Source organism: Phyllobates terribilis, unplaced genomic scaffold, assembly GCF_046119375.1.
Source record: "Phyllobates terribilis strain yellow unplaced genomic scaffold, ASM4611937v1 Scaffold_86__1_contigs__length_6382490, whole genome shotgun sequence".
Classification (NCBI taxonomy): domain Eukaryota; kingdom Metazoa; phylum Chordata; class Amphibia; order Anura; family Dendrobatidae; genus Phyllobates; species Phyllobates terribilis.
The window spans coordinates 629,445-655,975 of NW_027362846.1; the positions used below are offsets into that span (position 1 = coordinate 629,445).

At 44.2% G+C, this 26,531-nt stretch overlaps 1 protein-coding gene across 3 annotated transcripts; it reads right to left on the bottom strand.

Annotated features, from left to right (window-relative positions):
• Window positions 1-319: 319 nt before the first annotated feature.
• On the bottom strand, window positions 320-26,105 carry LOC141197731 (uncharacterized). Of its 3 annotated transcripts, XM_073662817.1 has the most exons (8): window positions 26,024-26,082; window positions 23,661-23,795; window positions 4,083-4,233; window positions 3,774-3,953; window positions 3,574-3,691; window positions 3,394-3,491; window positions 3,105-3,207; window positions 320-2,141 (listed from the first exon to the last, which is right to left on the bottom strand). In XM_073662817.1, the coding sequence occupies exons 3-8, from the start codon at window positions 4,158-4,160 to the stop codon at window positions 1,054-1,056; spliced, it is 1,665 nt and encodes a 554-aa protein (XP_073518918.1). In that variant the 5' UTR covers window positions 4,161-4,233; window positions 23,661-23,795; window positions 26,024-26,082; the 3' UTR covers window positions 320-1,053. The 3 variants fall into 3 exon arrangements, with proteins under 3 accessions (XP_073518918.1, XP_073518917.1, XP_073518919.1); XM_073662816.1 differs by lacking the exon at window positions 23,661-23,795 and having other exon boundaries at window positions 26,024-26,105; XM_073662818.1 differs by lacking the exon at window positions 23,661-23,795 and having other exon boundaries at window positions 321-2,141; window positions 3,105-3,195; window positions 26,024-26,105.
• Between the last annotated feature and the right edge of the window lie 426 nt (window positions 26,106-26,531).

Genomic DNA, 26,531 nt, shown 5'->3' on the forward strand with positions numbered 1-26,531 from the left:
TTCATATAGTGGAACTGAATGACCTCACACTCAAGAAATCAATATACCCTACACTGGCTCTACTCTACAAGGTCTGGGATAGGGGTAAAGATATAATGGAAATAGGAGACTGCAATGAATCTACACCTATATGGTTTAATGATAAATATGCAGAGGTCTATAAATTAGAGGGATTCCGGAGTTGGGTGGATAAAGGAATATATACGATATAAAACATATTGTGTGAAGGGAAACTTAAGTGCTTTGATCAATTAAAGGGGGGATTTGGGTTGACAAAAACAATTCTATAAATCTCTACAGTTTCGGCATTCATTTAATGCACAATCAAGATGGACTCCCTTCTGGGTAGAAAATAATACTTTTGTCTATTATAAAGAGGGTATATAAAGTCGATATTGAACCAGACTAAAAAAATGCCTATTAGGTATATTAGAGGATGATATAGAATTTGACCCAATTTCAATAGGGATTTCACATATTTTATTTCAAGCTAGGAAACATACTGCATCCAAATGGATTAACCCCTCACCTCCAGAAATGAGTGAACTCAAAAATAGGATAAATAATATTATCAGATTAGAAAAAAGGGTATATAAAAAACAAAACTGAATGAATAAATTAGAGAAAATATGGGGCTTATGGTTGGATACACCTGGAATGCCATCAAGGGGGTTATTGTTGGAGAGACAATGACTTATAGGGGAAGGGGGGTATTGGTGAGGTCTAATGTTTCATTGTAATGTGTATTGGAATTCCTTAACATGTGGTATGGATAATATAGCACACCTATATGTGTATAGGATTATAATGTTTATTACAATATTATGGTTATATAAGAGATTTCAAGAATGTGGAATGTTAATTGTAAGATATAGTGACTGCAAGTTATCAGACGGTAATGGGTAAGCTGAAAGGATATACAGGAGAGATGCATGTATGTAATCCCTATGGTATGTTATTTTATTTCATTATTGTATGTACTGGTTTCTTGTTTTGTCCAAAAAAAACTAGTGAAAAAAATCTCAAAAGTGTATTGGATTAAAAAGAAAAAGATCACGAAAAAAGGTTCTCCACTGTGTGGGTTCTCTTGTGACTATCAAGAATCATTTTACGATTAAAACATTTCCCACATTCTAAACATGAAAAAGGCTTCTCCCCTGTGTGAGTTCTCTGATGTTTGATAAGACTTGATTTCCCTGTAAAACATTTCCCACATTCTGAACAAGAAAAAGGCTTCTCCCCTGTGTGAGTTCTCTGATGTTTGATAAGACTTGATTTCCCTGTATAACATTTCCCACATTCTGAACATGAAAAAGGCTTCTCTCCTGTGTGGGTTCTCTGGTGACAAACAAGATCTGATTTTTGGTTAAAACATTTCCCACATTCTGAACAGGAAAAAGGCTTCTCCCCCGTGTGGGTTCTCTTGTGGCAATCAAGAATCATTTTACGATTAAAACATTTCCCACATTCTAAACATGAAAAAGGCTTCTCTCCTGTGTGGGTTCTTTGGTGATTAACAAGATCTGATTTCTGGTTAAAACATTTCCCACATTCTGAACAGGAAAAAGGCTTCTCTCCTGTGTGGGTTCTCTGGTGTTTATTAAGATGTGCTTTCTGGTTAAAACATTTCCCACATTCTGAACATGAAAAAGGCTTCTCCCCTGTGTGCGTTCTCTGGTGACGAACAAGATCTGATTTCTGGTTACAACATTTCCCACATTCTGAACATGAAAATGAATTCTCCACTGCGTGGATTCTCTGGTGATTAACAAAAACTGATTTCGGGTTAAAACATTTTCCACATTTGGAATAAAAAAATCTATTATCCATTTTGTGTATTTTTTGATGCTTAAGAATATGCTTTTTGAGGGTAAAACTATTTCCATTTTCTGAAAGTGAAAATGACTTCTTTCCTTTAGGAGCAGTTCGTTTTTTAATGCTTATTTTATTTTGATTTTCCTTAGTAGTCGGTAATGAATCAGAAGACAGGACCTGTTTCAAAGAATTAGATGACAGATCTTTGCTGTGAAGGGATGATGGTATATTTGGAGTAATGGCATTCACTTCAATTGTATCCTGTGGGATCTCAAGATCATCCAATTGAAAAATCTCCTGTCTCTCTGATCTTCTGGTACAGTCATCTGCCAAGAAAAAAAAACAATTATTAATTTTGAATGAAATATCCTTGAAATTTATATTTTTTAACATTTCTACTTAAAATGTCTAAACAAACACATCCCTGGGCTACATGCTAATCCAGGGAAATGAAGAGATATATGCTCAAGTTTAAAAATCTATTTTATGAGACACAAATCTAAAAAATAGAGGGTTAAAAATATTTTAAATATTCCTCTATTTTTTAGATTTGTGTCTCATAAAATTGATTTTTAAACTTGAGCATATATCTCTTCATTTTTTCTGAACTAGTATGTAGCCCAGAGATGTGTTTGTTTAGATTGATTTAGAAGTGGTATGCAATCTTTATTTATTTTTCTATGGGATTCTTGTGTTAATTGTACTTAAAATGTCTGTAGAAATGGGAAGTTATTGACAGAATGACAGTTCACAGTCTAATAGAAAACCTCATAGGGTGAACCAGTAGAGCATGATGTCCAACTGGTTGTTCATTCTGCCTTCAAAATACAGAAGAAGCCATCAAACAATGTTATGTAGGCAAAAATGATACCAATAAAAACTTGTACTCATCCCACAAAAAACAAGTCCCCACTCAAGTCAAACAGAAGTTTCCACATTATTAGATTTTCAAAGGCTCTTGAGAATTAACATGGCTTCCATAAACCAATCCAGCAAAATCCGCTCTTTCGAAGTCAGATCTCCCCCTCACTTCTGAGCCTTGCAGTGCGCCCAAACCACATTTAGCATCCATGTATTTGGCATTACTATAGTGAGAAGAACCCACTTAATTTACGGTGTGTGTCTCCAGGAGCACAATCTGGGCACTATGTGTTTGGTAAAAAAATGGCCAATGCGCAATTTTTACTCTCCACCATCCACTGAGTGCTAATTTTCAGAAAGTGGCTGTGGAGTCAAAATAATCAAAACTATAGATTAATTCATTAATGCATTTAGTGGTCACCACTCACCTGGGTGGTCATATGTAGGAATCTCCTCTTTACACCGCTCATCCCCCCTCACATATGTCTCTGTATTATTAATATGGGGCAGATCTTCACCCTGAAACAAATACTGCAAAAGTCACAAACAGATGGAGAAGTCACATCTATGATGATCTCTAATCCGGCCATCTCCACTGTTCTCATTACACAAGTATAAAACATATAATACTGGTGGATAAAACAAGACTGAGCACAAGACCTTCACAGCCGTCTACACATCATAGGGGAGATCTCATGACACCTTCTCTCCATCTACCTGATGATCCTGAGGAACATTGGGATCTTCTTGCTTACAGTCCTGTGGAAGAAGAGGACGGGGACATCTCTCTAGTGTTGTCCTCTTACTGGATAGATCTGGAGGAAACACATAAGGAACTGAATTCATTCTTTACATACAGATAATTATAGGCCGTGTGTATTCAGTCCTGTCTATTACCTGGTGATGTGAGGGGAAACTCCATCATGAAGTCCTTGTACACATCTTTGTGTCCTTCTAAATACTCCCACTCCTCCATGGAGAAATAGACAGAGACATCCTGACACCTTATAGGAACCTGACACATACAATGATACCGTCATCCCCAGATCCCTTCATAGCGTTACTGTATAATGTCCCAGCATTCCCAGCAGTGTCACCTCTCCAGTCAGCAGCTCAATCATCTTGTAGGCGAGTTCTAGGATCTTCTGGTCATTGATGTCCTCATGTATCAGGGGGTGAGGTGGAGGCCCCGTGATTCGGCTCAGGGGTCTTCCACATCCCTCAGACAGAGAGTCCTGACAGCGCTCACTAGAGGTCTTCTTCACTACTGTGTAATCCTGATAATGGAGAAACACATTAATAAATCTCATTACAGACATTTCCAGAGTCCTCACCTCTCCAGTTCTGTCCATCTGTTATTCCCATAGATAAGAATGATGTAATGTGACGTCATCAGAATCTCTCACCTCTCCAGTAAGACGGAAGAGGATCTCTAGGGTGAGGTGTAATATCCTCTCCGCCATCTTGTGTCTGTCCATATCCATCCTTGATGGGTAAAATCAGGAAAAATCTCTTCTATAAAAGATCTTCACTGAGAGGATCCAAAATTGTAGAGACCTGAATGAGAAGAAGATGAGCTGATGTAACAAATATCCTGTGTAATAATACAATTACTGGAGATAATAAGGGGAAACATATGAGGAGATTTATTATTTTACAGTGTTTAGTTTTCTTCTTTCTTCCTCGGAGTCTGCAGCTGAACACGTTTCTCATAGACTCATCTTCCATAAAGCTAATTCTCGTCTCATTTACCGACACTGGAATTGGCATTAGCAATACTGCAGGAGATATTCATTACACGTGACATGAGAAATAACTAATTCATGATGAAGACGACATCTTCATCTTCTACTACGGCTCTAGAAACATATTTAGCCAGAGTCCGTCACTGACTACATCTCCACCGGCCGTCTATATGAATGTTTCCCGTCTTTCTGGTCTGTAATCTTCTATCTCGTTTGATCTTATGTTTCATTCACACATAGAAGTTTGAGGCATTTAGAAAACCTTTTTCATTTTCACAAACAACTCGGACAGAAATTATTAGATACCAAAGTCTCCATGTATAGCGTTTTATGGAGTTTATTTCTGGCCTTAGGCTTTCCTATATTGCAAGAAAAACACCAGAAAAAAGGAGATATTAAAATGTTTCAAAATAAAATTGGAACCAACAATTCTTGTAAAAAGAAAAAAACATGCAAAAAGAAATTTTCTTATTTTTTTAAATACGTTAAACATTTAAGAAAAACAAAAGACCTCTTTTGGGTATCAGAACATAGATGTACACCGCAGGGATATCATAGGTGCGGGTGCAACAAAAACCCTGGTAGTTTAACCACTTGCTGCTAATAAGCTCATCAAGAGAATGCAAAGCAGTCATCAAAGCAAAAGGTGGCTACTTTGAAGAACCTAGAATATAAGACATATTTTCAGTTGTTTCACACTTTTTTGTTAAGTATATAATTCCACATGTGTTAATTCATAGTTTTGATGCCTTCAGTGTGAATGTCCAATTTTCATAGTCATGAAAATACAGAAAAATCTTTAAATGAGAAGGTGTGTCCAAACTTTTGGTCTGTACTGTGTATGTATATATCTATGTGTGTATATATATATATATATGTGTGTGTGTATATATATACACACATACACAGTACAGACCAAAAGTTTGGACACACCTTCTCATTTAAAGATTTTTCTGTATTTTCATGACTATGAAAATTGTACATTCACACTGAAGGCATCAAAACTATGAATTAACACATGTGGAATTATATACTTAACAAAAAAGTGTGAAACAACTGAAAATATGTCTTATATTCTAGGTTCTTCAAAGTAGCCACCTTTTGCTTTGATGACTGCTTTGCACACTCTTGGCATTCTCTTGATTAGCTTCAAGAGGTAGTCACCGGAAATGGTTTTCACTTCACAGGTGTGCCCTATCAGGTTTAATAAGTGGGATTTCTTCCCTTATAAATGGGGTTGGGACTATCAGTTGTGTTGTGCAGAAGTCTGGTGGATACACAGATGAAAGTCCTACTGAATAGACTGTTAGAATTTGGCAAGAAAAAAGCAGCTAAGTAAAGAAAAACCAGTGGCCATCATTACTTTAAGAAACGAAGGTCAGTCAGTGCGAAAAATTGGGCAAACTTTGAAAGTGTCCCCAAGTGCAGTTGCAAAAACCATCAAGCGCTACAAAGAAACTGGCTCACATGAGGACCGCCCCAGGAAAGGAAGATCAAGAGTCACCTCTGCTTCTGAGGATAAGTTTATCCGAGTCACCAGCCACAGGAATCGCAGGTTAACATCAGCTCAGATTAGAGACCAACTCAATGCCACACAGAGTTCTAGCAGCAGACATCTCTTCAACAACTGTTAAGAGGAGACTTTGTGCAGCAGGCCTTCATGGTAAAATAGCTGCTAGGAAACCACTGCTAAGGACAGGCAACAAGCAGAAGAGACTTGTTTGGGCTAAAGAACACAAGGAATGGACATTAGACCAGTGGAAATCTGTGCTTTGGTCTGTTTCAACCACCGCGTCTTTGTGCGACGCAGAAAAGGTGAACGGATGGACTCTACATGCCTGGTTCCCACCGTGCAGCATGGAGGAGGAGAAGTGATAGTGTGGGGGTGCTTTGCTGGTGACACTGTTGGGGATTTATTCAAAATTGAAGGCATACTGAACCAGCATGGCTACCACAGCATCTTGCAGCGGCATGCTATTCCATCCGTTTTGCGTTTAGTTGGACCATCATTTATTTTTCAACAGGACAATGACCCCAAACACACCTCCAGGCTGTGTAAGGGCTATTTGACCAAGAAGGAGAGTGATGGGGTGCTATGCCAGATGACCTGTCCTCCACAGTCACCAGACCTGAACCCAATCGAGATGGTTTGGGGTGCAGAGTGAAGGCAAAAGGGCCAACAAGTGCTAAGCATCTCTGGGAACTCCTTCAAGATTGTTGGAAGACCATTTCCGGTGATTACCTCTTGAAGCTCATCAAGAGAATGCCAAGAGTGTGCAAAGCAGTCATCAAAGCATACACTCTGGCTGGTGGAGGTCGTGGGGGGAGCGAAAGCAGAGCGGGGCACAGGAGACCGGAGCCACCTGCCTGCTACAGACTACACTGTGCCCGCTGCTAAAGAAAATGAATATTCGCTGCTCCCCACACCCATGGATGTGGGGAGCAGTGAATATTCATTCGCCTTAATAGCGCTCACAGTGTTGCCGCGGCACGGCTACTGCTGCCGCTCGGCGGTCGCGTGTGCCCGCTATTAAAGAGAATGAATATTCACTACTCCCCACTCCCATGGGCGTGTGGAGTAGAGAATATTCATGCTCTTTAATAGCTGGCATGTGTGATTGTCGAACCGCTGCAGGAGCCGCGCTGCGGCTACACTGTGAGCGCTAATAAGGAGAGTGAATAGTCACTGACGTGAACAGTTACGTTAATAGTCCCAGCGTGGGGTGCAGTAACTATTCTGGCAGCTCATTTCCCCGTGTGAGGGCATACCAGAATTGGGATTGGGGAACCATGTATGCCAGGATGGGAATGAGGGGTGTCATGCATACCAGGATGGGGATAGGGATTGGGGTGCCATGCATACCAGGATGGAGGATTGGGGTGCAATGCATACCAGGATGGAGGGGTGCCATACATACCAGGATGGGCATGAGGAGTGCCATGCATACCAGGATGGGGATTGGGGTGCCATGCCTACCAGGATGGGGATGGGGGGTGCCATTCCTACCAGGATGGGGATGGGGGGGTGCCATACATTGCATACCAGGATGGGGATTGGGGTGCCGTGCATGCCAAAATGGGGGATTGGGGTGGCATGCATTCCAGGATGGGAATTGGGGTGCCATGCATACCAGGATGGGGGATTGCAGTGCCATGCATACCAGGATGAGGTGAGCCATGCATATCAGGATGAGAGGGGCCATGCATACTAGGAAGAGGGATGAGGCGTGACATGCATACCAGGAAGAGGGATGAGTGGTGCCATGCATACCAGGAAGAGGGATGAGGGGTGCCATGCATACCAGGAAGAGGGGTGCCATGCATACCAGGATGGGGGTGAGGGGTGCCAGGCACACCAAGATGGGGATGAGGGGTGCCATGCATACCAGGATGGGGATGAGGGGTGCCTTGCATTCCAGGATGGGGATGAGGGGTGCCATACATACCAGGGTGGGGATGAGGGGTGCCATGCATACCTGGGTGGGGATGAGGGGTGCCATGCATACCAGAATGGGGATGAGGGGTGCCATGCATGCCAGAATGGGGATGAGGGGTGCCATGCATGCCAGGATGGGGATTGTTGGGGTTCCGAGCAGGATGGGGGATTGGGGTGCAATGCATACCAGGATGGAGGGATGCCATGCATACCAGAAGAGGGATGAGGGCCTTGTATAGTAGGAAGGAGGGGGGCATATATACCAGGATGGGGGTTATTAACCCCTTTCCGACCTATGGCGTATTAGTACGTATCTGTGGCCTGGGACTTATGGACCTGATACGTATTAATACGCCCTGGCGATTTCGCCCGCACACAAGCGGTGCGGGCGCGATCGCCTACGGGTGTCAGCTGATTGTCACAGCTGACACCCGGGGCTATGTGCAGGGAGTGGTCCCACACCGCTCCCAGCACATTAACCCCCGCAATGCTGTGATCGAAGTCGATCGCAGCATTGCGGTGGCTAAGGGGAGGTGATCGGTGTACTCACCTCCTCTTCCGGCCTCCAGAGTTGTCTGCCGCGGCTTCCTGGATGTTACCATGACGACCCGATGTCGTCATGACAACATCCGGGTCACCAGACAGCAGAAAGATTTTTTGGACATGCGCACTGCATCTCCAAACTATCTTCTCCGTGTCTAGCGCTGACAGCCTGCATGGCACAGGGATGATTCTCCATCCCTATGACATGCAGGCGATCAGAGTAAAAAAAGTGAAAGTCCCATAGTGGGACAAAATCAAACAAAAATTTTTTTAAAAAATATAAAAAAAAATTAAAAAAAAATAATCCACCAAAAATAAAAATATAATGTACCCATCAATAAACATTATTATGAAAAAAAACAAAAACAAAACAATAAAAGTACACACATTTGGTATCGCCACGTCCGGAATGACCTGACCTATAAAACTGTCCCACTACTTAACCTCTTCAGTGAATACGGTAAAAAAAAAAAAAAAAAAAACGAAGCAAAAAACAATGCTTTATCACCATACCGCCAAACAAAAAATGGAATAACACGCGATCAAAAAGACTAATATAAATAAAAATGGTACCGCGGAAAACGTCATCTTGTCCCGCAAAAAACAAGCCGCAATACAGCTCCATCAGCCGAAAAATAAAAAAGTTATAGCTCTCAGAATAAAGCAATGCTAAAAAAATAATTTTTTATATAAAATTGCTTTTATTATGTAAAAGTGCAAAACATAGAAAAACGATATAAATGTGGTACCGCTGTAAACGTACTGACCCGAAGAATAAAGCTGCCTTATCAATTTTAACAAACACGGAACAGGATAAAAAACAAACAAACAAAAAAAAAAACAATTCCTGAATTGTTCGTTTTTGTTTATTCTGCCTCCCAAAAATCGGAAAAGAAAGCAATCAAAAAATGTCACGTGGCTGAAAATGGCACCAATAAAAACGTCAACTCATCCCGCAAAAAACAAGCCATCACATGACTCTGTCTGCCAAAATCTGGAAAAATTATAGCTCTCAAAATATGACGATGCAAAAACTAGATTTTACAAAAAATGCATCTTTTAGTGTGTGACAGCTGTCAATCATAAAAACCCCATATGATTCTAGTATCGCTGTAATTGCACCGACCCCAAGAATAAAGTCGTCTAATCACTTATACTGCACGAGGAACGGCGTAAAAAATAAACTCTCGGGTTAGGGTTGGGCTAGGGTTAGGGTTGTGGTTAGGGTTGGGGTTGGGATTTTTTTCAAAAGTAAGAAAAAAAGATGACGATATGGCGACTAGTGGTGAGCGCAAGTGCTCGCCACTTGAGTTTGCATCGGGTGCTCTGGTATGCATTGAGTATCGTGGGTATTTAAGTGACATGCTCGAGTCTCCGCCCCATATGCTTCGCTGCAAAAAAAACTTTGCGGGGATTGCCTGCCATGCACGAGCGATCCAAGCATGTTTTTTTTTAGGTGTCTAATAACCGTGAAACATGCGGGGCAGGGACTCGAGCATGTCACTCGAGCACACGCAGTACATGGTGCATACCTGAGTACCCGATGCAAACTCAAGTAGCGAGCACTTGCGCTCAAGACTAATGACAACTTATTCAATATGATGTCCTAATGTTATAAAATTCTGTGTTGTACCTCTGGGTTCAAAATGTTCACTATACCCCTTGATAAAATCCTTGAGGGGTCTAGTTTCCAAAATGGGGTCACTTGTGGGGTGTTTCCACTGTTTAGGCACATCAAGGGCTCTCCAAACGCGACATGGTGTCCGCTAACAATTTGAATGGAAAATCGTCTCAAATTGTTAGCGGACACCATGTTGCGTTTGGAGACCCCCTGAGTGCCTAAACATTGGAGCACCTCCACAAGTGACCCCATTTTGGAAACTAGACCACCCAAGGCACCTATCTAGATGCATAGTGAGCACTTGGAACCACCAGGTGCTTCACAAATTGATTCGTAAAAATGAAAAAGTGGAAAAAAAATACTTTTTCATTTTTACGGATTCATTTGGGAAGCACCTGGGGGTTCCAAGTGCTCACTATGCATCTAGATAGGTGCTTTGGGGGGTCTAGGTTCCAAAATGGGGTCATTTGTGGGGGAGCTCCAATGTTTAGGCACACAGGGGCTCTCCAAACGCGACATGGTGGCCGCTAACAAATTGGAACTATGTCGCATTTGGAGAGCCCCTGTGTGTCTAAAAATTAGAGCTCCCCCACAAGTGACCCCATTTTTGATTGTAAAATTTGCTTGAATAATTAGGGGACGCCATGTTGCGTTTGGAGAGCCCCTGATGTGCCTAAACAGTGGAAACCCCCCACAAGTGACCCCATTTGGAAACTAGACCCCCCAAGGCACCTATCTAGATGCATAGTGAGCACTTGGAACCCCTAGGAGCATCGCAAATTGATTCGTAAAAATGAAAAAGTATTTTTTTTTCCACTTTTTCATTTTTACGAATCAATTTGTGAAGCACCTGGTGGTTCCAAGTGCTCACTATGCATCTAGATAGGTGCCTTGGGGGGTCTAGTTTCCAAATGGGGTCACTTGTGGGGGGTTTCCACTGTTTAGGCACATCAGGGGCTCTCCAAACGCAACATAGCGTCCCCTAATTATTCAAGCAAATTTTACAATCAAAAAGTCAAATGGTGCTCCTTCTCTTCCGAGCCCTGCCGTGCACCCAAACAGTGGTTTTTCCCCACATATGGGGTATCTGCATGCCCCGGGGAAATTGCACAACAAATTTTGGGGTCCATTTTTTCCTGTTACCCCTGCAAAAATAAAAAAAATTGGGTCTAAAGTAACATTTTTGTGAAAAAAGTTAAATGTTCATTTTTTTCTTCCACATTCCAAAAATTCCCGTGAAGCACCTGAAAAGTTAATAAAGTTCTTGAATGTGGTTTTGAGCACCTTGAGGGGTGCAGTTTTTAGGATGGTGTCACTTTTGGGTATTTTCTGTCATAAAGACCCCTCAAAGTGACTTCAAATGTGATGTGGTCCCTAAAAATATGGTTTTGTAAATTTTGTTGGAAAAATGAGAAATCGCTGGTCAACTTTTAACCCTTATAACTTCCTAACAAAAAAAAAAATGTTGGTTCCAAAATTGTGCTGATGGAAAGTAAACATGTGGGAAATGTTATTTATTAACTATTTTGTGTGACATATCTCTCTGATTTAAGGGCATAAAAATTCAATCCATTTTTTTCACAAATAAACGCAAGTGATATCGAAGAAATTTTACCAGAATCATGAAGTACAATATGTCACGAAAAAACAATCTCAGAATCAGGGGGATCCGTTGAAGCGTTCCAGAGTAATTACCTCATAAAGTGACAGTGGTCAGAATTGTAAAAATTGGCCTGGTCATGAACGTGCAAACTACCTTGGGGGGTAAAGGGGTTAACAGAATTGGGGGACATTACCCCTATAACAGTGTCAGCAGCAGACCCCTCTCCCTTAACAGTGCATCATGACCACATTTTTTGCTTACATTTTTTTTCTATTTTCCTTTTCTATAGGGGAGTCCTATGGTCCGGTGCGTCTTATAGTGTGAAAAATATGGTACCTTATTTTTCTCTCAAACTATATTTCACAAGGGCTACACGCTCCTTGCTGTGGATTTCATCTTCAGTTCTTCGTAGGAGAACTCATGTCCCAATTTAGCGACACTATAGCTTCTTCTCTAGACAATTGTTTGCTTAAATCCTGTTAGTCTAAGATAAGGAATCGTCCTTATAATTTCCCTTCCACTGACATCCCCACTATCATCATGGGTGACTTCAACATCCCCATTGACACTTCCCTCTCAGCTGCCTCTAAGCGTCTATCTCTCACTTCCTCTTTTGGCCTCGCTCAATGGTCCTCCACAGACACGCACAAAGATGTCCACACTCTGGACCTCATCTTCACCCGCCTCTGTTCCCTAGCTAACCTTTCTAACTCACCTCTCCTTCTTTCTGACCACAACCTACTTACATTCTCTTCCCTCTCCTCTCCAGGTGCACAATCCCCACTCCACAAACCTGCACACCCTCACAGAAATCTTAAACACCTTGATCTACATTCACTTTCCTAGTCTCTTCTCCCTCTTGCAAACATAGGTTCCTTACATAATGCAGATGCTGCCGCTTTATATAACACCACTATATCTGCATCTCTCAAATTGGCTTCCCCTCTCAGACATACAAAGCTCACAAAATTAACAGGCAACCCTGGCACACCAGCCTGACTAAAGAACTGAGGCAGGCTTCCTGAGTTGCTGAGCGGAGATGGAAAAGATCCCACTCCAAAGAGAACTTCATCGCAATCAAACAGTCCCACACTACTTTCAAGTCCACACTCACTGCAGCAAAGCAACCATACTTCTCATTCCTCATATCTAACCTGTCTCACAACCCTAAACAGCTATTCAACATTTTCAATTCTCTCCTCCATCCCCCAGAACGTCCTCCCTCTCCAATCATCTTAGCTGAAGACTTTGTCTCATTCTTCAAGCAGAAGATTAATAATATCAGAGAAAGCTTTGGCCGACAACCCCCACAGCCCCTGCTCATATCTACTCAGCCCTCCTCCAAAACCAGCTTCTCCGCCATCACGGAAGATCAACTTTCCGCTCTACTCTCAAGATCATATCTCACCACAATGACAGCTCACTCTCCCTAGTCCCGCAAGCTTGCTGCCCCGGGGTAACCTTGGACTCTGATCTCTCCTTCAAACCACATATCCAAGACCTTTCCACTTCCTGCCGACTCCACCTCAAAAATATTTCCCAGATCCATTCATTCCTTACTTAATAATCTGAAAAAAACATAGTCGATGCCCTCATCATCTCCCGCCTCGACTACTGCAACCTCCTGCTCTGTGTGGCCTCCCTTCTAACACTCTCGCAACTCTCCAATTTATACTAAACTCTGCTGCCTGACTAATCCACCTGCTTCCACAGCATCTCCCCTCTGTCAATCCCTTCACTGTTTCCCCATTACCCACAGACTCCAGTACAAAGCCTTACCCATGACATACAAAGCCATCCGCAACCTGTCTCCTCCATACATCTGTGACCTAGAATCCCGGTACTTACCTACACACAACATCCGATTCTCACAAGATCTCCTTCTCTACTCCACTCTGATCTTTTTGTGGCCATTACCTTAAGTATGGCCATTAGCTAAAGTATGAGAAATGAGAATTAATCCTGATTAATATGATGCATGCAGACTGAAACCTTACCTGCAACCACCACACTCTAATCAGCATCTCTGTTTATCCATTCCTCTTACAGGTACATCCCCCAGCTTTGCCATCTTGACTTTCATGCAGTTTTCTATACCTCTCTGCTCCCATTCACTAATGGTACGTCACCCAGCTTTGCCATCTTGACTTTCATGCAGTTTTCTATACCTCACTGCTCCCATTCACTAATGGTACGTCACCCAGCTTTGCCATCTCGACTTTCATGCAGTTTTCTATACCACTCTGCTCCCATTCACTAATGGTATGTCACCCAGCTTTGCCATCTCGACTTTCATGCAGTTTTCTATACCTCTCTGCTCCCATTCACTAATGGTATGTTCTTCAAACTACCCCAGCTACCCCCCACTTTCATTTATGACCTTGTTTACTTAACTTTTGAGTATCCAGCATCTGGTTCAACCTAATCAGCTGATGAAGAAGAGCACAAACCACTCCCCTCTGGTTCACAGCTGAATGCATTCTGTTGCAAATATATTGTGAGCCAGGAGTCTGTTAAGCCCCCGTCTCACATAGCGATATCGCTAGCGAGATCGCTGCTGTGTCACGGTTTTGGTGACTCACCAGCGACCTCACCAGCGATGTCGCTATGTGTGACACTTTGCAACGATCAGGCCGCTGCTGTGAGGTCGCTGATCGCTGCAAAGTGTCTTGGACCATTTTTTGGTCGTTGGCCTCCCGCTGGCCAGCACACATCGCTGTATGTGACCAGCGGGACCAACGATCTGGCTGGTAACCATGGTAAACATCGGGTTACTAGGGGCACGCGCGCACTTAGTAACCCGCTGTTTACCATGGATACCACTCTGCTAGGGTGCGCGGGAGGTTACCTTTCACCTTAGCAGAGTCGCATCCATGATAAACAGCGTGTTACTAAGCGCGCGTATGCCCCTAGTAACCCGATGTTTATCATGGATAGTGCTCTGCTAAGGTGAACGTTAACCTCCCGCGCACCCTAGCAGAGTGGTATCCATGGTAAACAGCGGGTTACTAGGGGCACACACGCACTTAGTAACCCGATGTTTACCATAGTTACCAGCCAGCTCCTGCTTAAGCAGCAGGCTGGTAACGGGAGCAGGACATTGTGGAACAATTCTTTCCACGATATCGCTGCTCCCCTGATCGCTGGTGAGCCTGCCTGTTTGACAGCTCACCAGCGATGTATTAGCGATGCAGCAACGATCCCTGACAGGTCGTATCGTTGTCGGGATCGCTGCTGCATCGCTTAGTGTGACGGGGCCTTTAGACTTTAGTCTGTGGCCATTACCTTAAGTATGGCCATTAGCTAAAGTATGAGAAATGAGAATTAATCTTGATTAATATGATGCATGCAGACTGAAACCTTACCTGCAACCACCGCACTCTAATCAGCATCTCTGTTTATCCATTCCTCTTACAGGTACGTCACCTAGCTTTGCCATCTTGACTTTCATGCAGTTTTCTATACCTCTCTGCTCCCAATCACTAATGGTATGTTCTTCAAACTACCCCAGCTACCCCCCACTTTCATTTATGACCTTGTTTACTTAACTTTTGAGTATCCAGCATCTGGTTCAACCTAATCAGCTGATGAAGAAGAGCACAAACCACTCCCCTGTGGTTCACAGCTGAATGCATTCTGTTGCAAATATATTGTGAGCCAGGAGTCTGTTAGACTTTAGTCTGTGGCCATTACCTTAAGTATGGCCATTAGCTAAAGTATGAGAAATGAGAATTAATCCTGAAGGGAACTGAAGGTAACTGAATACTTTGTCACAGTAAACAATGTTTCTCTTTGTTTTCAATCTCACCCCCTTAATCCTTCACTTCTTACAACCACCCCTAATCCCTACACCTAGTAAGGAATTCTTCATCTCTCCCTCTATTCTCCCCATCCATCTCACCTCCTCCTCAGAGCTATTCCTCAACATACAATCCTTTGTCTCCAAACACAGACAGCCACCTCATGCCCTCTCCTGCTCCCACCTTCTAACACTTTCTCTGCTCCTCCTTACTGCTGGCGACATCTCTCCAATTCATGGCCCTCCTCACCACATCCCCACAATCACTTCCACCTCCTACCTACGATCTACCCCAAACTCTCGTAACCCTTCTAACCTTATACCTATACGCCCAGCCCCTGCTTCCCCAGTCCCACTAACAGGAGCTCTATGGAACGCTCGCTCTGTCTGCAACAAACTTTCCTACATTCACGACCTCTTCATCACTAACAAACTTTCCTTCCTCGGCATCACTGAAACTTGGCTCACCCCCTCTGACACGGCCTCTCCTGCTGCACTTTCGTATGGCGGATACCACCTCTCCCATAACCCCCGCCCCACAGGCAAGCACGGTGGAGGAATAGGTTTCCTCCTCTCAGATAACTGCTCCTTCACCCATATCCCCCTGCCGCCCTCAATTACTCTCCCTCTTTTGAAGTGCACTGCGTGCGCATCTACTCCCCCCCAACCTCCAACTGGCTGTCATTTACCACCCCCCAGGGTCAACCACCACTTTCTTTGACCACTTCACCACTTGGCTACTTCATTTCCTCTCCGTTGACATCCCCACTATCCTCATGGGTGACTTTAACATCCCCATTGACACTTCCCTCTCAGCTGCCTCTAAACTTCTATCCCTCACTTCCTCCTTCGGTCTTACTCAGTGGTCTTCCACATCCACCCACAAAGACGGCCACACGCTGGACCTCATCTTCACCTGCCTCTGTTCCCTATCTAACCTCTCTAACTCACCTCTCCCGCTCTCTGACCACAACCTACTTACATTCTCTTCCCTCTCCTCTCCAGGTCAACAATCCCCACTCCACAAACTTGCACACCCTCGCAGAAATCTCAGACACCTTGACCTACACTCACTCTCTGAATCCCTCCTCCCTCTTACAGACATTAGTTCCTTACATGATGCAGATGTTGCTGCCACTTTATACAGCACCCCAACAGCTGCAGCTCTCGATTCGGTTGCCCCCCTCACACATACCAAGGCTCGCACAATCAACAGACAACCCTGGCACACCAGCCTAACTAAAGAACTGCGACGGGCCTCCAGGGTTGCTGAGTATAGATGGAAAAGGTCCCACTCCAATGAGCACTTCATTGCATTCAAACAATCCCTCACTACCTTCAAGTCCACACTCACTGCAGCAAAACAAACATACTTCTCATCTCTCATATCCTCCCGGTCTCACAATCCCAAACAAATATTCAACACCTTCAATTCTCTCCTCCTTCTCCTCTTATTTCAGCTGAAGACTTTGCCTCATTCTTCAAGCAGAAGACTGACACCGTCAGACAAAGCTTTTGCCTAAAGCCCCCACAGCCCCTCCCCACACCTACTCAACCCTCCTCCTCCAAAACCACCTTCTCCACCATTACGGAAGATCAACATTCCTCCTTACTCTCCAAATCACACCTCACCACCTGTGAACGTGACCCAATCCTGTCCCACCTCATCCCAAACCTTACCACTATCTTCATCCCAACCCTAGCCCACCTCTTAAACCTGTCACTAACAACTGGTGTCTTCCCCTCATGCTTCAAACATGCCTCAATCACACCCATCCTCAAAAAGCCCTCCCTTGACCCATCCTCTCTGACTAGCTATCGCCCCATATCACTTCTCCCCTATGCCTCAAAACTACTGGAACAACACGTCCATTCTGAACTGTCCTCCCACCTCTCCTCCTGCTCCCTCTTCGACCACCTACAATCTGGTTTCTGACCGCACCATTCTACTGAAACTGCACTTACTAAAGTCACCAACGACCTACTAACTGCCAAATCTAAGCGACACTACTCCGTCCTCCACCTTCTAGACCTGTCATCTGCCTTCGACACAGTGGACCATTCCCTCTTACTACAAACTCTCTCATCTCTCAGCATCACAGACTTAGCCCTATCCTGGATCTCCTCATACCTAACAGACAGGACATTCAGTGTCTCCCACTCATGCACCACCTCCTCATCTCGCCCCCTATCTGTCGGTGTCCCCCAAGGTTCAGTTCTAGGACCTCTGCTCTTCTCCATCTACACCTTAGGCCTCGGACAGCTCATAGAGTCTCATGGCTTTCATTATCACCTTTATGCTGATGACACACAGATCTACCTCTATGGACCCGATATCTCCTCCCTACTGACCAAAATCCCACAATGCCTGTCTGCTATTTCATCCTTCTTCTCTGCTAGATTTCTAAAACTTAACATGGACAAAACAGAATTCATCATCTTTCCACCATCCCATTCACTCCCCCACAACTGACCTATCTGTCAATGTCAATGGCTGTCCACTCTCCCCAGTCTCTCAAGCTCGCTGCCTTGGGGTAACCCTGGACTCTGATCTCTCCTTCAAACCACATATCCAAGCCCTTTCCACTTCCTGCTGACTCCAACTCAAAAATATCTCCCGGATCCGCACATTCCTCAACCATGAATCTGCAAAAACACTAGTGGACGCCCTCATCATCTCCCGCCTCGACTACTGCAACCTCCTGCTCTGTGGCCTCCCTTCCAACACTCTTGCACCCCTCCAATCTATCCTAAACTCTGCTGCCCGACTAATCCACCTGTCTCCCCGCTATTCCCCAGCCTCTCCTCTCTGTCAATCTCTTCACTGGCTCCCCGTTGCTCAGAGAATCCAGTTCAAAACCTTAAACATGGCGTACAAAGCCATCCACAACCTGTCTCCTCCATACATCTGTGACCTAGTCTCCCGTTACATACCCGCACGCAACCTCCGATCCTCACAAGATCTCCTTCTCTACTCCCCTCTTATTTCCTCCTTCCACAATCGCATACAAGATTTCTCCCGTGCTTCCCCCCTACTCTGGAACTCTCTACCCCAACACATCAGACTCTCGTCGACCGTGGAAACCTTCAAAAGGAGCCTGAAGACCCACCTCTTCCGACAAGCCTACAACCTGCAGTAACCACCGCTGCATGACCAGCTCTACCCCCAAGTACTGTATCCTCACCCATCCCTTGTAGATTGTGAGCCCTCGCGGGCAGGGTCCTCGCTCCTCCTGTACCAGTCGCTGTCACATTGTGTTCAATATTATTGTACTTGTTTTTGCTATGTATACCCCTTTTCACATGTAAAGTGCCATGGAATAAATGGTGCTATAATAATAAATAATAATAATAATAATAATAATAATAATAATAATCTTTGTCTCTGCTATGCTCTTGCCTTGGAATCCGGATTCCCACTGCCATTATATCTTTGTTTTCCTACCATCTGATGTCTACCTTTGGGCACACAATATCATATCAATTCAAGTCACCAGGTAGACCAAAAATTTGTATTTCTCACTTAATTATCCCTATCTGACTCATCACCAGGAAATTGTTCTCTTGTGTGCCCATGTAGCTCAGAATGAGGCTCCTACACAGTATGATGGCCCCCACACAGTATGATGGCCCCCACAGACCCTCATAGAGTATTATGGCCACATTAGCCTGCTAAACAAAATGAGGAAATGCACTCAGTATGAAGGCCATTAAAGTCCATCAAAGCACCCAACACTGTTTAATGGCCCCCCACCAGCCACCCACTCTGTATGAGAGCCCCAACAGCCCTTCACTTAATATGATGCCCCCAAAATTCCTCATATTAAGAAAAAAAAAGGGTGCACTGCTCCGGTCTGTGCAGTGTGACTACTGAGGCTCCATACTACAGGTGTAATGTAGTGACATCATTGTGCCTGCAGTGCACAGAGACTCAGATTCACAGGCGAAGGCTGAATGATGGATCAGGGAACTTTTGACTTCCTGATTCATTATCCTATTCAATGGTATTACCGTCATGGGAATGTGGATATAGCTGAAATTTTGATAATTGAGAAGGACAGGGTGCCCGTTGCTGACCCGCACCGAGCCCTCAATTCACAGCCATTATAGTGGCCACATGGGCTGCCAATATGGATGATACGCCCCTGCCTATCCAACTATTGTGTGGTAAATATCTCATAGGTTCTGGGTTCATTAGTATCTGCACCAAGAATGGTGCTGAGTATTTATTAATTGTCATGGGGTAGTCAGTGAGATGGATGGTACAAAATTGTGTGCCTAATTGGTAGTACTGTGGGAAACCCTCCGCCCCCCAAATTAATATATGTGCACTAAAAACTGGACTAACAACATTATATATATATATATATATATATATATATATATATATATATATGTACTTTAAATTAGCAAAATTACAAGCTAAATGGCTTACCCTATCCTGTACCTAAACAAAGCTGTTACAGCCTAAGTGCGGAGTTTGGCACCCTAAGAGACGACAATGGCGTCCCCACTCACTGGTGGCTGTCCCTCAGAAGCCCTAGATAACCCTGATATACAGTTATATGAAAAAGTTTGGGCACCCCTATTAATCTTAAGCTTAATGTTAAAAAATGGTGTTTTTGCAACAGCTATTTCAGTTTGATATATGTAATAACTGTTGGACACAGTAATGTTTCTGCCTTGAAATGAGGTTTATTGTACTAACAGAAAATGTGCAATCTGCATTCAAACAAAATTTGACAGGTGCATAAGTATGGGCACCTCACCAGAAAAGTGACATTAATATTTAGTAGATCCTCCTTTTGCAAAAATAACAGCCTCAGTCGCTTCCTGTAGCTTTTAATGAGTTCCTGGATCCTGGATGAAGGTATTTTTGACCATTCCTCTTTACAAAACAATTCCAGTTCAGTTAAGTTTGATGGTCGCCGAGCATGGACAGCCCTCTTCAAATGATCCCACAGATGTTCAATGATATTCAGGTCTGGGGACTGGGATGGCCATTCCAGAACATTGTAATTGTTCCTCTGCATGAATGCCTGAGTAGATTTGGAGCGGTGTTTTGGATCATTGTCTTGCTGAAAGATCCATCCCCTGCGTAACTTCAACTTTATCACTGATTCTTGAACATTATTGTCAAGAATCTGCTGATACTGAGTGGAATCCATGCGTCCCTCAACTTTAACAAGATTCCCGGTGCCGGCATTGGCCACATAGCCCCAAAGCATGATGGAACCTCCACCAAATTTTACGGTGGGTAGCAAGTGTTTTTCTTGGAATGCTGTGTTTTTTTGCCGCCATGCATAACGCCTTTTTGTATGACCAAACAACTCAAATCTTGGTTTCCACAGGACCTTCTTCCAAAAAGAAATTGGCTTCTCCAAATGTGCTTTTGCATACCGACTCTGTTTGTTGCGTGCTTGCAGAAACGGCTTCTTTCACATCACTCTCCCATACAGCTTCTCCTTGTGCAAAGTGCGTTGTATAGTTGACCGATGCACAGTGACACCATCTGCAGCAAGTTGATGCTGCAGCTCTCCGGAGGTGGTCTGAGAATTGTCCTTGACTGATCTCACCATTTTTCTTCTCTGCCTTTCTGATGTTTTTCTTGGCCTGCCACTTCTGGCCTTAACAAGAACTGTCCCTGTGTTCTTCCATTTCCTTACTATGTTCCTCACAGTGGAAACGGACAGGTTAAAACTCTGAGACAGCTTTTTGTATCCTTCCCCTGAACAACTATGTTGAATAATCTTTGTTTTCAGATCATTTGACAGTTGTTTTGAGGAGCCCATGATGCCACTCTTCAAAGGAGATTCAAACAGGAGAACAACTTGCAAGTGGCCACTTTAAGTAGCTTTTCTCATGATTGCATACACCTGGCTGTGAAGTTCAAAGCTCAATGAGGTTACAAAACCAAAAAAAGTGCTTTAGTACGTCAGTAAAAAGTAGGTAGGAGTATTTAAAACAAGAAAATGATAAGGGTGCCCATACTTATGCACCTGTCAAATTTTGTTTGAATGCAGATTGCATATTTTCTGTTAGTACAATAAACCTCATTTCAAGGCAGAAACATTACTGTGTCCAACAGTTATTACATATATCAAACTGAAATAGCTGTTGTAAAAACACCAATTTTTATAAAACATTAAGCTTAAGATTAATAGGGGTGCCCAAACTTTTTCATATAACTGTATATATAAAAAATACACCGATACATTAAATAGGACCACGTATGTCTCAAGGTATATGTAAAGGAAAGGGTATGGTAGTCTTCAGAGAATGTTTCAATAATCTGCCTCTGCGTTTCCCCAACAGGTTCATCAGGAGACTTGATTCAGGGATGTTAATTCATGATGTTCAGCATAGTGCGTCTAATAGCCAGGTGTACATGTTGAAATACCCCACTTCATCCAAAAACCCTCCCCAGACTAGGAGGCCCATTCCTATTCCTACAGGTGAATGGTCATAGGATATATAGAATGGAGCCTGTCTACAATAATGTACTGAGCTTGCGCTTCTTCTCATGCGCGAGAGGTCCGATAATGTCCATCTCCTAGTTTCCATGTCCGGAAATGACGTGCTATAAAGCTTAACGGCAGATACACTGATTGCTGCCACGCTACTCGTACCCTTCACTGCGCATGATCGTAGTTATGCATTCCATGCCGGAGAGCATCTAGGGTCATTGTCTGCGATTGTGCATGTCCGGACATGTGCGTTCCATGCCGGAGCGCATACTGAATCTGGATTGCATTCCTCCCATATAGAAAAGTCCTGTCTCTGAGATCAGCGTCATGGGAGACTAAAAATAAGTATTGCACATCCTCCCATCAGGCAATAGTAATGTAGATCTACTTTATCACTACATAAAATATAAGATGGTGGCCCACAGTATATTCCTAAATGGTCAAATTTGACCCCTATTACATAATTGGAGATTTACAATGATCACTGCACTTGTTAATTACTAAATCGTATATGTGTGTGATATAACTGATAAGAACTAATTCTGATATAGGAGCTCAGATCTCTTGATGAAGTACAACATGTGATCCCTATTCACAGGGAACTGAGTAGCAATGGGTAGAGTATAAAATCCAAAAATGTAATTCAGAATATGGATGTATTCACACAAAACAGGCACAGGAAATTTGCTCATCGAGTCCCTTAGGGACTAGTGGATTCAGTCTAAAAATCCACTCTTTCCTTTATGATACATCTATTGTGATCATCTCCTCTGACATTTGGTTTAACCACCGCAACTAAACAAAAGGAGATGTTTCTGGTTTCACCTCGATGTACACTGTTCATGTGTCTCAATAATGGGGTGTCCTGACCATGGTATAAATTACCCAAATGCTCCCCTTCCCTCCTCCTAGTCTCCCATTTGGTCATGCATACATAATCTAGGGGGCAGGTGCATGTGGCCACATATACAAGTCCTGAGGTTGTACAGTTGGAATAATCCCTCTGGAAAAAGGCTTTACCTGTGGAGGAACTTAAGAAAGATTTACATGGCCTCATCCTATTATATGTACAACATTCTCCACATCTAAAGAAACCACAGATTCTTCTATCTAGCCATGTCCCCTTGGGTGCAGTGTTTTTTATAGAAAGTATGCACCTAATTGACCGACCCTTTCTGAAAGTTATTGTGGGAGCAGATACCACAGCACCCTCAGGTCCGGGTCAACCACAGGTATATCACAGTGTTTTCTGAGGATATTAAATATATGGTCACTCTGATAGATGTAAGTTCTTATTACCCGTGTTATTCCATCTTTTTCTTGGTCTGTTGGTTAGGTATGGAGGAGTGTTTGTCTCTGCCGCCTTTCTGCAAACGATTCCGCAGAATCCAAAATGTACTGTGGGTACCTATTTCCCTGAATCTGGTGTTCATGTCTATTGTCTGTTTATTAAAATCTGTGACATTAGAAGAGTTCCTTCTCAGCCTTAAAAATTGGCCCTTGGGTATTAATTTTTTTAGGGGGATGGGGTGGTGGCTATCCCACTTCAATAGTTTATTAGTGCTTGTAGGTTTATGATAGATGAGTGTTCCTAGGGTCCCATCCGTTATTTCTTGATTGGTACATCCAGGAAAGGCAACTGGTTATAACCAAACTCTGAGGTAAATCTAAGGCCCACTTCATTGATGTTGAGTCCCTGACAAACTTAAGAAATTGTTCACTCGTCCCTGACCAGATGACAAAAATGTCGTCAATATATCTATACCACACCTCAATATTTTGATGCCACCACTTATGACCATCCCTGAATATTGTGGTTTCCTCCCACCAGCCCAGGAATAGGTTAGCTTACAAGGGACACAGGGGCTCCTCATCGCAGTACCCCTGAGTTGGTGGAAGTACTTCCTGTCAAAAAGAGAGAAGTTATGAGTAAGAGTGAATGTTAGATCCTCCATTAAGTCATTATGTCTGCTACACTCTATTGACCTCGATTTCAAGAAATGTCTTACTCCTCTGATACCATCCTCATGCAGTATATTACTGTATAAAGCCTCGATATCTAGTAAGGCCTGCTCCCCTACATGCATGTATACATGCTCGAGGGTCTACATGTAGGGGAGCAGGCAAGGGGAAAACCATTTTCCAGAGGGATTATTCCAATTGCAGGACCTCAGGTGGTACTGGGGGAACATTACACTGTGTGGGGGCATCATACATCCTGCATAAGGGGCATAATGGGGGCATTACACTGTGTGGGGGCATCATACATACTGCATAAGGGGCATAATGGGGGCATTACACTGTGTGGGGGGCATCATACATACTACATAAAGGGCATAATGGGGGCATTACACTGTGTGGGGGGCATCACACATACTGTAGAAGGGGCATAATGGGGGCATCATACATACTGCATAAGGGGCATTACACTGTGTGGGAGCATCATCCATACTGAATAAGAGGCATAATGGGGGCATTACACTGGGTGGGGGCATCATACATACTGCATAAGGGGAATAATGGGGGCATTACACTGTGTGGGGGCATCATACATACTACATAAAGGGCATAATGGGGGCATTACACTGTGTGGGGGGCATCACACTTACTGAATAAGGGGCATAATGGGGGCATTACACTGGGTGGGGGCATCATACATACTGTATAAGGGGCATAATGGGGGCATTACACTGTGTGGGGGCATCATACATCCTGCATAAGGGGCATAATGGGGCATTACACTGTGTGGGGGCATCATACATACTGAAAAAGGGGCATAATGGGGGCATCATACATCCTGCATAAGGGGCATAATGGGGGCATTACACTGTGTGGGGGCATCATACATCCTGCATAAGGGGTATAATGGGGGCATTACACTGTGTGGGGGCATCATACATCCTGCATAAGGGGCATAATGGGGGCATTACACTGTGTGGGGGCATCATACATCCTGCATAAGGGGCATAATGGGGGCATTACACTGTGTGGGGACATCATACATCCTGCATAAGGGGCATAATGGGGGCATTACACTGTGTGGGGGCATCATACATCCTGCATAAGGGTCATAATGGGGGCATTACACTGTGTGGGGGCATCATACATACTGCATAAGGGGCATAATGGGGGCATTACACTGTGGGGCATCATACATACTGCATAAGGGGCATAATGGGGGCATTACACTGTGTGGGGGCATCATACATACTGTATAAGGGGAATAATGGGGGCATTACACATCCTGCATAAGGGGCATAATAGGGGCATTACACTGTGTGGGGGCATCATACATACTGTATAAGGGGCATAATGGGGGCATTACACTGTGTGGGGGCATCATACATCCTGCATAAGGGACATGATGGGGGCATTACACTGTGTGGGGGCATCATGCATCCTGCATAAGGGGCATAATGGGGGCATTACACTGTGTGGGGGCATCATACATACTGTATAAGGGGCATAATGGGGGCATTACACTGTGTGGGGGCATCATACATACTGTATAAGGGACATAATGAGGGCATTACACTGTGTGGGTGCATCATATATCATGCATAAGGGTCATAATGGGGGCATTACACTGTGTGGGGGCATCATACATACTGTATAAGGGACATAATGAGGGCATTACACTGTGTGGGGGCATCATACATCATGCATAAGGGTCATAATGGGGGCATTACACTGTGTGGGGGCATCATACATACTGTATAAGGGGCATAATGGGGGCATTACACTGTGTGGGGGCATCATACATCCTGTATAAGGGGCATAATGGGGGCATTACACATCCTGCATAAGGGGCATAATGGGGGCATTACACTGTGGGGGCATCATACATCCTGCATAAGGGGTATAATGGGGGCATTCCACTGTGGGGGCATCATACATCCTGCATAAGGGGCATAATGGGGGCATTACACTGTGGGGCAGTAAAGGGGTCCTGTACTATGAGAACAATACGTTTCCTCCCTTCCTGTCTCCATAGTTGGGTCGTATGTATCTATTACAGGAAACAGAACAAAAACCTTATGACTCTTATAAAGGGGCAACACAAGACCCCAAAAGAGTCTCCGTGCTGAAGGGGTTAATGCCCCCTGCGCCCAGTAATGGGGGTCTCCACATACCTCCACCTGCAGAGCCGCCACCACATATATGGCTGCTCTGTGCGCACAGGAGCTGTGATGAGGTCACAGGAGGGGAGGAGTCAGGGGTCACATGATCAGGGGCCTCAGTGGATGCAGGACTCTGCTGTGCTGGTTGTCATGGTGCTGGATGAGCTGAAGTTTATGTGTGGGGTCAGGAGGGGTTTACAGTGTGGATGTAGCAGAGCCGTGTGTGTACGAGGTGTACGGAGCAGAGCCGCGTGTGTACGAGGTGTACGGAGCGGAGCCGCGCGTGTACGAGGTGTACGGAGCGGAGCCGCGTGTGTACGAGGTGTACGGAGCGGAGCCGCGTGTGTACGAGGTGTACGGAGCGGAGCCGCGTGTGTACGAGGTGTACGGAGCGGAGCCGCGTGTGTACGAGGTGTACGGAGCGGAGCCGCGTGTGTACGGGGTGTACGGAGCGGAGCCGCGTGTGTACGAGGTGTACGGAGCGGAGCCGCGTGTGTACGAGGTGTACGGAGCGGAGCCG

Bases quoted from the DNA above. Each gene is read 5' to 3' on its own strand.
- LOC141197731 (XM_073662816.1), bottom strand. From the start codon at position 4,160: ATGGATATGGACAGACACAAGATGGCGGAGAGGATATTACACCTCACC. The intron at 3,954-4,082 runs GTGAGAGATTCT...CTCCATTATCAG, and splicing joins TCTTCCGTCTTACTGGAGAG to GATTACACAGTAGTGAAGAA. The intron at 3,208-3,393 runs GTAGATGGAGAG...TGACTTTTGCAG, and splicing joins ATGTTCCTCAGGATCATCAG to TATTTGTTTCAGGGTGAAGA.